The 16,266-nt window shown below is 57.0% G+C and overlaps 1 protein-coding gene and 1 pseudogene across 1 annotated transcript; both read left to right on the forward strand.

The window, feature by feature from the left end:
- Positions 1–3,301: 3,301 nt before the first annotated feature.
- On the forward strand, positions 3,302–3,988 carry LOC144254135 (uncharacterized). The gene has a single exon (XM_077796857.1). It carries the CDS (start codon positions 3,302–3,304, stop codon positions 3,986–3,988), a length of 687 nt encoding a protein of 228 aa, XP_077652983.1.
- An 8,732-nt stretch (positions 3,989–12,720) lies between these two features.
- LOC144254699 (uncharacterized) lies at positions 12,721–14,925 on the forward strand (annotated as a pseudogene).
- The last annotated feature ends 1,341 nt before the right edge of the window (positions 14,926–16,266 follow it).

A 16,266-nucleotide genomic window follows, 5' to 3' on the forward strand; every position in this document is an offset into this window, starting at 1 on the left:
CTGTAGTGACCCAAGGCAGAGCCACACCTGTGGGCCAGGAGTGGTGGGCATCCCTGGAGGGGGCTCCAGGAGACTCTGGGACGATAGACCGGTGCCGTCACTGGGGGACAGATTTGCTGAAACTTATCAAAGTCGTCTTCAGTTTCACTGTACGTAAGTCACGTCATAATAACAGTGAGGACAAAACCTACTGTGGAGACGAAAGGTCAGCGCCGCCGTGGTCTCGCACAGGAAGAGCGCAGGTCGTGAGACGCCCTCCGCATCCTACACACCAACTTCTGTCCAACCGCGAGCACCAACTGGCCGGCCAGAGGCTCTAGTTGGGAGGGAAGATGAGCGGTGACCGGCGTACGCCAAGATGACAGAATGCACCTTCCCCCCTTCTTCAGCCCTCTGAAGTGACCTGTGAGCCAGGAGCACAACCCCCAAGTTAGGAGAAGGAGGATGAGAGGGCAGCCAGGGTCCTGCCACCTGCAGAGTGACAAGGGCCCCTGGGACCCCTGGGCAGGATGCAGGGAGCCAGCCCACCCAGCTTCAGTGGAGCCTGGAGCTCCACCCCCAGGCACCTCCCCAACCGGGGACAGGAGATACTGTTAGGCAGATGGATGAGAATCTCCATAAGGAGCGAGGCGCCCGGTCAGCTCCCCACTCGGGAGGACACTGAGCCAGCAGAAACCCTGGAGTGCCAGGTCCAGCAGAGTCCCAGGGGGCCAGACTGAAATTGGAGAGAGAACCCCACATATACCCCAGGACACGCAGCCCTGATGTGGAGGCGGGCATCCCAGTGGTCAGCGCAGTCCTCAGTGCTTCCAACATGAGTCCCAGCCAGGACATATGACACAGGAAGGCAGCTCTGTCAGGGGACCCAGACACCCTGCATGTCTCTCGGGGCCCAAGCAGGCCAGACTCAACTGCCTTGTGCCCAGGTGCTGGCAGAAGGCCCTGTGGTCCCCGGGACATGCAGTCTGTGAGGAGCTGTCACAGGGCTCTCTTCTGGCTCTGCCCTTGCAGGAGGTGGCTGCTCGAGGGTGCCAGTGATGGTGGCCTTCCGCCGGGCCCTCTGGGAGTGCAGCTGTGAGCTGCAGGTCTTTGCAGCTGCGACCCCAAGGGTCTCGTTAATGGCATAGGGACCCTCAATGGGGCTTGCTCTCTCCTGGCCGATGGCCTCTGTGGGGTGACATGCCACTCACAGTACCTGCTGGGGCTGCCCCACGGCCAGACCAGACTCCAGAAATTCCTAAACATAAAGACCAGGGAAAGAACTCTGCAGGAACAGCAGACCCTCTGCAGAGAACCAAAAAAAAGTTCAGATTTTGTAAGTAGCATTTTCCAAGAGACGGGAGACCATTTCCCATAGATCAGCACAAGGCCCACAGGGTGGAGATGGGAAGAGTGAGAAAGGGTCCTACAATTAAGAAGGTGATGGCAGGGTGAAGAGGCCACCGGAAGTCCGCAAGAGAGAACTAACAGTGGTCCCAGAACTCAGAAGAAAGGCAGGGGCGTGGTGAGGGAGGGGAGAGCCCAGGGGGAGAGCTGGCCCCAGATCCTGGCTGAGCAGGGGACGCCCGCAGAGACCTGAGGGGCCCACAGAGGAGTGCGAGGTACCCAGCATGCGGTGGGAGGACTGGCGATGGCGGGAGAAAGCAAAGCATCCACCGCGGGCCTGGCCCCAGCACGCAGCCAGGGCAGCCAGCCAGGACTGTGTTCTGCAAGATGGCAGAATGCGCCTTGGCCCCTTCTTCAGCCTTCTGAAGTGACCTGTGACCTGTGACCCAGACTCTCCACAGGAAACCAGGGCAGATGTGCTCCCCTGGGCCAGCTGGATCAGGACCAGGAGGGAGCAGGCAGGCCCAGGCCCGGGAGTTGGGAGGGCGCACCTGCTCAGGGACCCAGAGGACCGGAGGCCGACAAAGAACCTGCAGGGAGCAACTGGACAGGAACCCCCCCTGGGAGCCCAAGGAGCCCCTAGGAGGCCACCGTCCGATCACCAGGAGACCCACGGGGTGCTGAAGAATCCCAAGGAGCAGCCCTAGGTGGAGGGAGCAGAGACTTAAACCCAGAGCTGAAATCACCACCCAGTGAGCCTGGAGAGGCAACGGGTATCAAAACAGCATTTTTTAAAATATTTATTTTTTAGTTGTAGTTGGACACATCTTTATTTTTTATTTATTTTTGTGTGGTGCTGAGGATGGAACCCAGGGCCTCACACGTGCTAGGCGAGTGCTGTACCTCTGAGCCACAACCCCAGCTCCTCAAAATAGCACTAAAAAAAAAAGTGAAAGAAAAGTTATTGAGAGGCTGGGGATGTGGCTCAAGCGGTAGCGCGCTCGCCTGGCATGCGTGCGGCCCGGGTTCGACCCTCAGCCCCACATACCAACAAAGATGTTGTGTCCGCTGAAAACAAAAAAAAAGTAAATAAATATTTAAAAATTCTTGCTCTCTCTTAAAAAAAAATTTAAAGAAAAGTTATTGAGGTAAATGACAAAACATACCAGTTTAAAAACTTGGAAGCGTCGGGTGGTAGGTGGTCTTTTCTCTTCCTGTTTGTAGAGTTATTGTATTTTTTGATGGTGTTTATGTATGACTCAGACAAAAATAAAATTGGAAGAGAGGGAGGGAGGGAGGAAGGGGGCGACTGAGGAGGCACTGGGTACTTTAGACGCTGAGAAGCATTGTAGACTCCGACCACTGAGGCGTGGGATCACACAGAGGGCAGGTGCTCCAGCGGAGGGGACAGAAAGGGCTTGTTTCTGAACAGAACTGAGCCCAAGGGCTGAGGATGTGGCTTAAGCAGTGGTGCGCTCGCCTGTCATGTGTGCGGCCCGGGGTTCCATCCTCAGCACCACATACAAACAAAGATGTTGTGTCCCCCAAAAGCTAGAAAATATATATTAAAAAATTCCCTCTCTCTCTCTCTCTCTCTCTCTCTCTCTCTCTCTCTCTCTCTCTCTCTCTCTCTCTCTCTCTCTCTCTCTTAAAAAGAAAAAAGAACTGAGCCCAAGAGTCGGGGTTGGGACACAGGTCAGACCCGAATGTGTAGTTTCTGACCCAGAGAGGTTCTGGAGGGGATCAGAGGGCAATGGCAGGAGCCAGGGTGAGCCAGAGCTGTGGCATGTATTTGAAAGTAGACAGCAAACAGGACTTCCCTGTCACTACAGCATAAACACACACAAGGAAGGGCGTGTGTGCTTGGACTACCTGCAAGCAGGTATATAAAGGTTGCCTGAGGAGAGGCCTCCACCTTCCTCTCCTCCCTCTCCACCTGCTGCTCTCACCTCCTCCACCCTCCACCTCCAGAACCATGACCTGCTGTGGCTGCTCCGGGGGCTGTGGCTCCAGCTGTGGGGGCTGTGGCTCCAGCTGCTGCAAGCCCGTGTGCTGCTGCAAGCCCGTGTGCTGCTGTGTGCCAGCCTGTTCCTGCTCCAGCTGTGGCTCCTGTGGGGGCTGCAAGGGGGGCTGTGGCTCCTGTGGGGGCTGCAAGGGGGGCTGTGGCTCCTGTGGGGGCTGCAAGGGGGGCTGTGGCTCCTGTGGGGGCTGCAAGGGGGGCTGTGGCTCCTGTGGGGGCTGCAAGGGGGGCTGTGGCTCCTGTGGGGGCTGCAAGTCCAGCTGCTGTCAGTCCAGCTGCTGCAAGCCCTGCTGCTGCCAGTCCAGCTGCTGCAAGCCCTGCTGCTGCCAGTCCAGCTGCTGCAAGCCCTGCTGCTGCCAGTCCAGCTGCTGCAAGCCCTGCTGCTGCCAGGACAGCTCCTGCAAGTCCAGCTGCTGCCAGTCCAGCTGCTGCAAGCCCTGCTGCTGCCAGGACAGCTCCTGCAAGTCCAGCTGCTGCAAGTCCAGCTGCTGCAAGCCCTGCTGCTGCCAGGACAGCTCCTGCAAGTCCAGCTGCTGCAAGTCCAGCTGCTGCAAGCCCTGCTGCTGCCAGTCCAGCTGCTGCAAGCCCTGCTGCTGCCAGGACAGCTGCTGTGTCCCTGTGTGCTGCCAGTGTAAGATCTGACCAGTCCCAGGAAATCCCATCAGCGTCTGAAGATGTGTCTGGTGGGGCCTCCTACTCTGCAGATCCACCCTCATCCTAGGCTCTAAAGTATCCCTTCCTCCGTCTTCAGAGCTGGGCTCTCATTGCTGGGCCATGGAGGAGGTACCGGCTTTGTGCCCACCGTCCCTTATGGGAAGCCCTGGAGGGGCGTCCTGGGTTCTCCCTCCTTCTGTGCTGAAACACAGTCCTCTTGGAGCTCCTCAGCCTCGGTCCCTCACTGCTAGTGGCCCACCGGCCACCTCAGCTCTTCAGCCACACTGAACACTGGCCTCATGCCCGCTCTTTTTCTCTTTGCATATCTGACCCCAACAGGGCACCTTGAATCCTTAAATAAATAACTCTCCCACTCAGAAAGCCGTTCTTGTGGTGCCTATTTTCCAGCTCCCCGCTCACAGGTGAAGTCACCATCTCCTGCGTCTGGGTTTGTGGTCCACTCTCGCAGCCATACACTGACAGTGACCTCTGACAGGCCCATGCAGACGGGATGGCACTGAGGAAGACAGGTGCTGACTCTGGAGGGGGGGGATTTGAGGCTCCGTATCTGCAGAGTGGCAGGAAGGGACAGGACCCACCAGTGGCCTCTGAGAGGAGATGGGGCCCTGGGTGAGGTGGGGGCCCCATGGGGGGACACAGTAGAGGACACAGACACAGGCTGTGCTGGGGCTTGCGGGGGGTGGGTAGGCTCTGGCTCGGTGTCAGGACCAGACACTGTGCTAATAGTTTATCAAGTAATTGTCCTCTTGATACCTCTGTCTCCTCACCAAGGAGGTCATCTGCCACCGTGTCATGGAGACTAGATGTCTGAACCTTGCAGAGTGCTTGGCACGCACTGGACACACACAAGGCATGCGGGGGTGTGGGCACTGCTAGGCCACAGCTCATGGGGCCACGTGAGTGTGTGTGACAGAGCTGTGCTGCAGGCTGGACCCTGAAGAGCATCCGGGGAGGCTGGGCAGGGCCCTGCAGAGTCTGGGTGTTTTGAGGCTACACTGGGGTGGCCTTGCAAAAGAGGCCCTGCAGAGGTGCAGCACAGCACGTGGGTCCCATGGCTGGTCGCTGTACAGGACCAGCACCTGTTCAGGGTGGAAGCCACTGGAGGTGAGGCTCAGGAAGCTCCAGGTGCAGTTTGACTGGGTGGAGGCTGCTGGTCATGAGGTGAGGGAGGCCGCAGGTGTGTTGCTGTCTCCTGCAGTATAACAAATCGCACTCAGAGACTAAAAACCACACCCATTCTTCACCTGCTCCCGTAGGCCCAAAGCCCAGGCCAAGGGAACCTGGGCCTCTCCTCAGGATGTCCTGGAGCCATTGTCAAGGTGACAGGCCATGCGGGGTTCTATGGGAGCTCTGGGACCTCTCCCATGCTCACTGAGGCTTGAAGGGTTAGTTCCTTTTGATCAGAGGCTTGAGTTGTCATCCAGAGACCACCTTTGGTGACTTGAGCTTCCTTAACTGGTGGACCTCTGCCACTGGCCATTCCTAGCAGGCTTTGGCTTCCTTCCTGGCCAGCAGAGGGGCATCTCTCCATCTAGGCCCTGCCCCTTCTCAGAGCTGCTCTGGTTAGGCCTGGCCCATCCAGGATCGTCTCACTTTGGATCAGCTTAACTCATAGCAGACCCCAATCACATCTGTCCACTTCCCACAGTCACAGGGTGAGTCTTGCCAGTCACAGGCTCCTCCCATGCTCACAAGGGCCATGTAGGAAGAGGGTCTTTGAGGGCTAGTTCTACAATTCTGCTGTCACAAAAGGAGAGACAGGTCTGGGGAGACGGGGACAGGCCATGCTCACAGCCTACATGGGAATGCAGATGGAGGTATCCAGGAGAGGGGTGAGAGGGGCCAGCGTGGAGTCACACCCAGCATCTGTCAGCTTGGAGGAGCAGCAGGGTGGAAGAGAATGAGTCAGATGACATCAGACTCACTGTGGGGTGCAGAGAGGGGATCCAAGGTGGACATCTGGGAACACAGAACCTGGAGGAGAGGAGGTGAAGGGACCCAAGGGGCCTGGCCTGGAGCCCAGGAGGGCTTGACCCCCAGACTCTACACATGTGGAAGGCATGACTATGTAAGACCCTAGGAATCTACAAGACCCACCCAGCCAAACCCAGCCAAACCCAGCCAAACCCAGCCAAACCCAGCCAAACCCAGCCAAACCCAACCAAACCCAGCCAAACCCAGCCAAACCCAACCAAAACCAACCAAAACCAACCAATCCAAGCCAAACCCAGCCAAACCCAGCCAAACCCAACCAAACCCAGCCAAACCCAGCCAAACCCAACCAAAACCAACCAAACCCAACCCAAACCAGACAAACTCAGACAAACCCAACCAAACAAAAACAAACCCAGCCCAACCCAACCAAACCCAACCAAACCCAAGCCAAAGCAGCCAAACCCAGCCAAACCCAACCAAACCCAACCAAACGCAGCCAAAACCAGCCAAACCCAGCCAAACCCAACCAAACCCAACCAAACCCAACCAAAACAAACCAATCCCAGCCAAACCTAGCCAAACCCAACCAAAACCAGCCAAACCCAGACAAACCCAACCAAACCCAACCAAAACCAGCCAAACCCAGACAAATCCAACCAAACTCAGCCAAACCCAGACAAACCAAACCAAATCCAGCCAAACCCAGACAAACCCAACCAAACCCCAAAACCCAGCCAAACCCAACCAAACCCAGCCAAACCCAGCCAAACCCAACCAATCTCAACCAAACCCAACCAAAACCAATCAAACCCAACCAAAACCAATCAAATCCAGCCAAACCCAACCAAACCCAGCCAAACCCATCCAAACCCAGCCAAACCCATCCAAACCCAGCCAAACCCAGAAAAACACAGCTAAACCCAACCAAATCCAACCAAACCCAGCCAAACCCAGCCAAACCCAGCCAAACCCAGCCAAACCCAACCAAACCCAGCCAAACCCAGACAAACCCAGACAAATCCAGCCAAACCCAGCCAAACCCAACCTAAACCAACCAAACCCAGCCAAACCCAGCCAAACCCAACCAAACCCAGCCAAACCCAGCCAAACCCAACCAAAACTAACCAAAACCAACCAAACCCAGCCAAACCCAGCCAAACCCAACCAAAACCCAATCAAACCCAGACAAACCCCAGCCAAACCCAGCCAAACCCAGCCAAACTCAGACAAACCCAGCCAAAACCAATCAAACCCAGCCAAACCCAGCTAAAACCAACCAAACCCAGCCAAACCCAGCCAAACCCAACCAAACCCAGACAAACCCAGCCAAACCCAACCAAACCCAACCAAAACCAACCAAACGAAAATAAACGCAAGATCCTCTGGGAACTAATACATGAGTCTGGGTTTAGCAAGGTCCCAGGTTGCAAGGTCGACCCATAGAAATGCATCACCCATCTGTATGATTACAAAGCAAAATGGAATCACAGTATCATACACAATCACTCCCCAAATATATCGGCATAAACTTAACAAGAAGTACAGAATGTAGATGCTGAAAACGACGAAATGCTAATGCAAGAAATCCAAGGAGACCACATCAACCGAGACAGACCATATCATGTACTGCAAGGCTCCATGTGGTAAGATGCCAATTCTCTGAAATTAACCTGTATTTTAAAAATATTCCTATTAAAATCCTGCCAGGATACACTGTAGATATAGACCTGTTCAAAACTTTAGATAGAAAGATAAAGGAACCAGAATAACCAAAGAAATGCAAAAACCGAACATGATTAGAGGAACAGCACTCCCTGACTTTAGGATAAACTTGCCACTGGGGACGTCAGGACAGGGGGTGTTGGCGGAGGACAGACTCGCAGAGCCACCCAGCAGAGCAGCAAGCCCAGTTTCTCCCACAGAGCCCAGCCACCGGGGCAAGGGTACAGGGTGGTCTCTTGTCAACAAATAATTGGGACAATTGGACATTTGTAGGGGGAGAAAGACTATCTTGACCCAAACCTCATGTTTATTATAACTCGGATCACGAGCGGATGGCAGAAGAGATTTAGAAGGCAAATCTCCATGACAAGAGGGAGGTGGGAGCTCTCTCCCGTGGCTCCAAAGACGTGGTCGAAAAGAAAACCACTGACAGGCTGGGCTTCCTCAGAACTGGAAAGTCTTGCCCAGAGCGAGACTCCAGCAAGGGGTGGGCCAGCAAGCCCAGACCTGGGGCACGTTCCACTTACGGGACACACGACTTCTCCCAAAATATGCCAGGAACCCTCCAGACTCCACAGTGAGGAAGATGTCCCAGCGGGAACGTGGGCAAAGAGCCTGAAGAGTCAGTTCACAGAGGAGGACGACGAAGGTGAGACGGCCATGAAACAACGGTCAGCACCGGTCAGCACCGGGGGTCAGCACCGGGGTCAGCACATGGCACAGCAACTAGGGTCAGTACAGAGGCAAGCACCAGGGGTCAGCACAGGGATCAGCACAGGGGTCAGTACAGGGGCCAGCACCAGGGGTCAGCATAGGAGTCAATATAGGGGCCAGCACCAGGGGTCAGCATAAGGGTCAGCACAGGGACCACCAGGGAACCCTGAAACTCATTTTTAACGTGGTCTGGGGATCAGGCCCAGGGTGCTCTACCACTGAGCCACACCCCCAGCCCTTTTCATTTTTTGTTGAGAGACAGTGTCTTGCTAAGCTGCCCAGGCTGGCCGTGAACTTGTGACCCTCCTGCCTCAGCCTCCTGAGTGGCTGGGATGACAGTATGGCCACCTCACCCAGCTGGCAATGCAAAATTAAAGGCCAATGAGACGTCGCTGCACCTCTATCAGAACATCTAAGGTCTTTTAAGATTCCGAAGATTCCAGGTGCTGGTGAGGTGGGCAGCCACCGGCTCTTCCCCGGGCTGGTGGGAATACAGGAGGTCCAGCCTCTGGGGAAACCGGACCCCCTGGGCCCACCAAGCTCAGCGGGCACTCTCCACAGGACCCAGTGGCCACGCTGTGGGGTCTGTCCCAGAGAAGTCGAAACCTGTACCGACACGAAACTCGGCGCCTGGAGGTGTTGATGCCCCCTGATGCCCTCTGAGGCCAGTCGGCCGGAGTGCAGCCCGTGCACTGAGGAAGGGACTGCCGGCCACGCGGCTCACCCTGGCGTGGATGCCACAGCGTGTAGGGGCACCTCCCTCTCCCCTCTGTCCCTGCTCTGATGACCTGTGAGGAAGGCCACTGCTCCTCCCGACCACCCACAGGATCTGGTACCTGCTTTCCTGCTCCTTCAAGCCATTTTCAGGACCCGCGGCTTTCCCAGGAAGCCAGATGTGAGCCGTGAACCTGCCGCACACCCTGCGTGCTCAGTCCACGTCCACCACGTCTGGAGACGGTGTGAGCGACTCCCAGAGCCTGGCTGCAGGCTGCGTCCCCAGCATGGTGGTGGCCAGGTGCAGGGCCTGGAGGAGGAAGGGTGAGAGGCAGGCCGAGGTCTGGGGCTCCACCAGCCAAGGGGTCAATGCTGGTCTTGTAGGGTGGTCAGCTCCTGTGAGAACAGGCTGTTAGGGAGCTGGCTCCTCCCAGCCCATGCACCGCTCGCTCTTCTCATACACATACCGTCATTGGGATGCCATCTGCATGTGGTCCTCCCCAGGGCTGAGCAGATGCCAGCCCTGAGTTCTTGGACCTCCAGAACCGTGAGCAAAACAAGCCCCTTATCCTTATACAGTAATCCAGCCTCAAGTATTTTGTCATAGCAACAGAGCACAGACTGATCCAACACCCAGACTCCGTTCTGAGTGGCAGTCCTTCCTGTTTCTGTGGGGCAGGGGACAAACAGAAACTGCCAGAGGTCCACACCACGGAACACCATGCAGCTGTGGAAGGTGGTCTGTGGACAAGCACTGTCACGTGGCCCAACCTCAGGTTTATCAAGTGCCAAGCTCAGCAGGTTGCACCCCGTGCAGGCTCACAGCAGTCCTAGCCCAGGGCCAGGACCGTCAGAGGGGACTGAGGGGCAGATGAGGACTCTTCAGGGCGATGGAAGGGCTAAGCGTCTCGATTGCAGTGGTCTCTTGAGTCCTCATAGGCAAAGGGATCTCACACAACTGCCCACTGAAAGATCCACCCCCAAACTGGGGGTCCAGGCTGGGTGTGCCCAGTGGTCAGCGCCTGCCTGGCCTGTGTGAGGCCCTGGGTCCCAGCCTCAGCACCACAGAGACGTGATGGAGTCCCAGGGGGGCCTGGGATTGAAGGGACAGTAGAGGGCCAGGTCCCAGGTCCTGGGTGTGGACAGCAAACGGGATTTAGGAAGATTCACCTTGAGGGGCACAGGGGAGGCTGGAGGGCACTAAGGCCCTAAACCTGGCTCTATCTGTGCCAGGAGCAGCCTCCTGAAGGCCAGGGGCCCGTCCTAGCTCCCGGCCTGACCCCCCCACCCCACCGCAGGGAGGGAGGAAGGCTGGGTTCAGGAGGCGCTGGCCCTAGGCAAGGGCTCCTCTGAGCCCAGGGCAGGGTCCCGGCTCCTCAACCCTGGTGTGGGAGGCGTCCCGCCCGCCTGCCCTTCACACCTTAGCCCCTCAGCACCTGGGTTCAACCCCCACGAGCCCAGCTCCCAAACCAGCCTCAGGGGTGGGTCAGGTCCCCGAAGCCAGCCTGCCTGGCTCTCCACCTGGCCACCGCGAGCACGCACCCAGCCCTGCCAGCCGCCAGCAGATGGCCCTGCTGCAGATGGTGAGCTGACCTCCACGCTGTCCTGAGGTTTCCACCCTGGAGCAGGGCCACGTGGCCCAGGTGCCAGCAGGGACAGTGCCGTGCATGGAGAGCCAGTTCCCAGGCCTCCCACCACGGGTCAACCCAGCAGACAGGCCTCCGGGAGTGCGGAGCCCAGCCCCAAGGATCCGAGCTGTGCGGAGGCTTCAGAGCTGGGGTGCAGTCAGGGCTGGGGTGCAGTCAGAGCTGGGGTGCAGTCAGACCGGGGCCGTCCCCAGGGAGCAGCCCCAGGCGGAGAGCAGTCGCTGCCCCTGGGAGAAGGAAGCACGGGGTGGGAGGGCCTGTGGGGGGCAGCACTCGGTTCCTCTTCCACCTGCGGGGTACAGTCTCCTGGGGTCAGTTCTGGCTCTGCGGTGAGGTGGTAAGGGGGGCCTTGAGGGGCAGGGCCTAGTGGGGCACTGCGAGGTCTGTCCAATGTGTCCTCTCTGATGGGTGTGAACCGTGAACTGTCTCTAAAGCCCTTTCCGCACACCTGCCCTCTGTCCGGCTTCTCCCCGGGGTGGACTCTGCTGGGACTGGAGGCCCGGGCACTGGCCCAGCCCTTACCACGTAGACCACAGGAGTGTGGTCTCTCTCCAGGTGGACTCTCTGATGGCCTGGCTGAAGCCCTTGCCACACTCTTCACATCTGCAGGGTTCTCCCCAGTGTGGACTCGCTGATGGGTGTGGAGATGTGCAGCCTGAGTGAACCCCTGCCACACTCCTCCGTTGGTAAGGCTTCTCTCCAGTGTGAGTCCTGTAGTGAGTGATGAGCCTGTGCTGCTAGGGAATCTCTTGCCACAGCTGTCACGTCCGTAGGACTTCTCTCCTGGGTTACACTGGTGAGGATAAAAAGGGCTGAAGCCATTGCCAGATCCCTGACCTTGCCCAGTGTCCCTGCTGGGCGGAGTCTGACGGGTTTGCAGCTGTGTGTTCTGGCTGAAGCGCTTCTGCCCTGGGGGAACCCTCTGATGAAGGTGAGGCACTGAGCTGTAATGGAAGCTCATTCCCACTCACTACGTGGATGTGGTCTCTCTTGAAAGGGTGACTGCAGGTTGGAGCCATCAGTAGTGCTCCGGCCACATTTGTCACATTTGCAGGGCTTCTGCTCTGTCTCATTTTTAACATGTTCACCGGATGGTGATCTCCTCGTCAAGTCTGCACACAAATGCACACTGCTTTTCACACCAATTAGCTTATTTCCACTGAGATCCTCTGACTTGCTCAGAATGCATTCTGGCAAGAGTCCTGGGTTCTTCAGGTTGAAAACTCTTCATTTTCAGCATACCTGGAACCATTTCCTTTATGGTTCTTTGTAATGCTCTCACTTTCAAAAACCTGAATGGATCTCCTTGTGGTGACTGGAGATCCTTCCTCTGAAGACATCTGGTTATTCCCTTCAACCTGTTTCCAGATTGGCAGCAGGATACTCTGCATTGAAAGGCATTTTAATGCAAATTTTTGAAGCATTTCCATCTCATTTTGACTGGTACTGTCAAAATAGCTACTTCTCTGGGTTTCTGTCTCCATCATCAAAGCTCTTCTTCTGCTTCCAACTGAGACACCATATCCACTTTGAAGGGAAGGTACCCCACAGCAACCAGGTTCTAGAAATTCTCCTCCATTACATCTCGGTCCAGCTTCCTCTGAGTAAGGTCCGGCAGCCCCAGCTCCTGTGCAGTGAGGACCCCAGCCACATGGTTGAATGTCACTGCTCCTGAAGCTTGGTCGTTTGTTCCTGCTCCTTCCGGGGAAGGCCAGATTCCTGAACAGGCATGTCTCTTACAGCAGCTCCAAGTACTAAATGGACAGATGGAAAGTCCTGAGAACCAGGAGTCCCTTTCTCTTATAGACAGGTCCACATGGTCCACAGGAGAACGCCTGGACCTCAGGAGAGATGGGATCAATAAACTCACTTCTGAGTCCTACGCACACTCAGGTACTCAACCAGAATCTGCTCATTTTCCTCCCGATTATTTACAAAGAGAAGGAAGCCTGGCTGAGGCGAGAGACGATGGGGCAAGGACGCCTTCAGTTCAGCGGCAGCACAGTCCCTCTGGCTGCCTGGTTCAGGGGGGAGAAAGGCTGCGGTGAGACTAGCCGTTTCTCTTCATGGCTTCCAGGTGAAATGTGCTGCAAAGCAGAGCCCTGTGGACAGCAAAGGCGACCAGCCGCGTGGACCTGAGCCTCGACCTGAGCCTCATCTAACCTGCTCCTCCGCAGGACCCGCCGGCTTACGGCCCTCCCAGAGCAGGAAACAAGCAGGAGCACAGCTCCAGAGGCAGGCAGGGCCCAGGGGATCCACGCTTCTGCCCTCCATCTCTCTGCCTCCCCACCTCCCCCACGGCCTCGACTTCTCCATGTTAAATCGCCGGACAGGTGGCCACGAGACTCACGTTGAGGCTGAAAAGGCTCTGCGGGTTGTTGTGGCCACAGGCAGGGTGGACCTCACCTCCCGGACCAAAAGACGATGACTGCCTGCTTTCCCAGGTGGCAGCGGCAGCTGTTTTCTTTATAAAGTGTCTAGCCTCAGATATTTCATCACAGTAACAGAAACGGATGAATGCAAACAGCAACAAGAGTACACTTCCCAATGTTTGGACAGTCACATCCTGAGAGGAAAACGAGAATTTGCCTCTGAGATGATGGATTCGCAGGTGTGGGTGTTCTGTTTGAGCTTATGGGGATTTCTTGATTTTTTTCTATACTAAATATGTTATTCTTGCACTTCAGAAATGGCAAATAAGAGGATAAACACGAGGTCACCAAGAGTCGTGGTTATGCCCCAGGGATAGAACTGAAGTGTGCAGCAGCCCTGGAGCCAGAGGTACCCTGCACAGTGAGAGGGCGAGGGTGGGGAGGTACGTGGGGACTGATGCAATGACAGTAAGCAGTTTCTTTTGCAGGGAACTCTGAACCTCGAAGAAAGAGCTGGGGGAAGGGTGTGGATAGGAACCTGCATGGCCGGTAGGTAGAAGCTGCTAAGTCCACAGAACAAGCTGTCTTGAGTCTAAAAGTGCACCTGGCTCACCTGCACCAGAATCTGAATTTCTTATGATTTTGGACAAAAGGAAACATTGGTCACTCCACTGGGTCTCTGCAGTGAAGGAAGGGAGAATTGGACATGGCAAGACATTCCCAAATCACCTCCTTCTGAGGGTCCCCCAGCCAGAGGAGCCGGGCACTGAAGCTGCACAGAAGGCAGTGGGTGAGTGGGTGTGTCACAGGTGGAGCAGTTTGTGTTGTTGTAAACACACAACTTCCCTAGGGAAAGTGTGGAAATAGACATGAGGAAGAGACTGTGCCTGCCATCAGCACCCTGGACAGGTACTTAAAGCCCCAGCTCAGGTAGCCCCACACCTCACTCCTCCCTCTCCACTTGCTCCTCTCACCTCCTCCACCCTCCACCTCCAGAACCATGACCTGCTGTGCTGCTCCGGGGGCTGTGGCTCCAGCTGTGGGGGCTGTGGCTCCAGCTGCTGCAAGCCCTTGTGCTGCTGCAAGCCCGTGTGCTGCTGTGTGCCAGTCTGTTCCTGCTCCAGCTGTGGCTCCTGTGGGGGCTGCAAGGGGGGCTGTAGCTCCTGTGGGGGCTGCAAGTCCAGCTGCTGCCAGGACAGCTGCTGCAAGTCCAGCTGCTGCAAGCCCTGCTGCCTGCCAAGACAGCTGCTGCAAGTCCAGCTGCTGCAAGCCCTGCTGCTGTCAGGACAGCTGCTGCAAGTCCAGCTGCTGCAAGTCCAGCTGCTGCAAGCCCTGCTGCTGCCAGGACAGCTGCTGCAAGTCCAGCTGCTGCAAGTCCAGCTGCTGCAAGCCCTGCTGCTGCCAAGACAGCTGCTGCAAGTCCAGCTGCTGCAAGCCCTGCTGCTGCCAGTCCAGCTGCTGCAAGCCCTGCTGCTGCCAGGACAGCTGCTGCAAGCCCTGTTGCTGTCAGTCCAGCTGCTGCAAGCCCTGCTGCTGCCAGTCCAGCTGCTGCAAGCCCTGCTGCTGCCAGTCCAGCTGCTGCAAGCCCTGCTGCTGCCAGGACAGCTGCTGCAAGCCCTGCTGCTGTCAGTCCAGCTGCTGCAAGCCCTGCTGTTGCCAGTCCAGCTGCTGCAAGTCCAGCTGCTGCAAGCCCTGTTGCTGTCAGTCCAGCTGCTGCAAGCCCTGCTGCTCCTCAGGCTGTGGGTCCTCCTGCTGCCAGTCCAGCTGCTGTGCCCCTATTTGCTGTCAGTGCAAGGTCTGAGGTTCTGGACATAGAACTCCAGTGGCCCCTGCACACCCTCAGTCTCCAGACAGAGGCAGGAGCTGCACCTCAGGCCCATGGGGCTCACCCCTGGCTCTTATCTTCCAGTTGTTGGAAGCTGCATCTGCAGACCAAGGAGGACCCAGGTCTCCAGGGAAGAAGGACACCACTAACTGGTGGGCTAGGTCCCTCTTCCAATGCCCAGGGATCATGCCTCTCCCCCCTCACCACGTTCTCCAGCCTCTGAGTCACTGACCCTCATGGCCTCTGGCTTCACCTGGACATGCAGCACACAGTGGAGTCCCCACAGCCTGGGCACCCCCCAGCTGTGAGCGCCTTGTCCACTGACAGTGGCCCAGCCCAGGCTGGCTCTGGGCCCTCCCTCTCTGGCCAACTTCTCTGATTCCTCTGTGGAGGTGTGTACCCTCGATGTCCTGAAATAAAGTCTGTCACCCACTCTGTTCCCATGGTGTTCTTCATTTCTTTAGCCCCTTTCCGCTCTCCTGGATCCTCCTCCCAGCTCCTGCCCTGGGTCCCATCAGGGTGTAGTCTCAGGCCATTCAGGAGCTGGAAATGGACCAACACAGAGGGAGTTTTTTAAAAGTCACTGAGTCGAAATCAGTAGGGATGTCAAGGCAGCCGTGCTGTGGAGAGTTCCGGAAATGCAGGGTGCTGCTCCCCGCACGCTGCTCCTCCATGAATCAGGCCAGAGCTCCAGACTCAGGAGAGCCTGGGGCATCTCCCTGCCCTGGGTCCCTTTCCAGGCTTGATGGGGGAGGCTGAGGCAAGTCGCCATCCTCCCTGTGCCAACCCTTGTGGCCTCCTGTGGCCACCAGCGCTGTGAACTCAAATAAAGGACAATCCAATGTGGTCACTGCTTCAGCTCCAGGCTCACCTGGCTTCTCCCCGCTCACAGGAGGCCACCCGTCCTGGCTTTATCGGCCAGGGCCCATGTACCCTTGGTCAGCCCAGGAAGCAGGACCAACGCCTGGGAAGGAAGAGGAAGGAGTGTCACGTGATGTGAGTCACCAGCCCGAGCGCTGGGGTCCAGACGCACTTCCTCTTCCTCTCCCTGTGGTGCTGTGAGCGACCCAGCACCTGGAGCCAGCTAGTGAGCCGCCTGCCAGAGCTGCCTGGGCTCCTGCCCTCCTCCCTGTCCTTCTCCCTCTCCTCTTCCTCCTCCTCTTCCTCTTCCTCCTCCTTCTCCTCCTCCTCCTCCTTTTTTTTTCTTCCTGCTCTTCTCCTCCTCCCCCTCTCTTCCTCCTCCTCTCTTCCTCCTTCTTCTCTCTTTTCCTTCTTCCCTTCCTGTTCCTCTTCCTCCTCCTCCTCCTCCTCTTCCTC

The sequence above is a fragment of the Urocitellus parryii genome, chromosome 4 (genome assembly GCF_045843805.1).
Source record: "Urocitellus parryii isolate mUroPar1 chromosome 4, mUroPar1.hap1, whole genome shotgun sequence".
Taxonomy (NCBI): domain Eukaryota; kingdom Metazoa; phylum Chordata; class Mammalia; order Rodentia; family Sciuridae; genus Urocitellus; species Urocitellus parryii.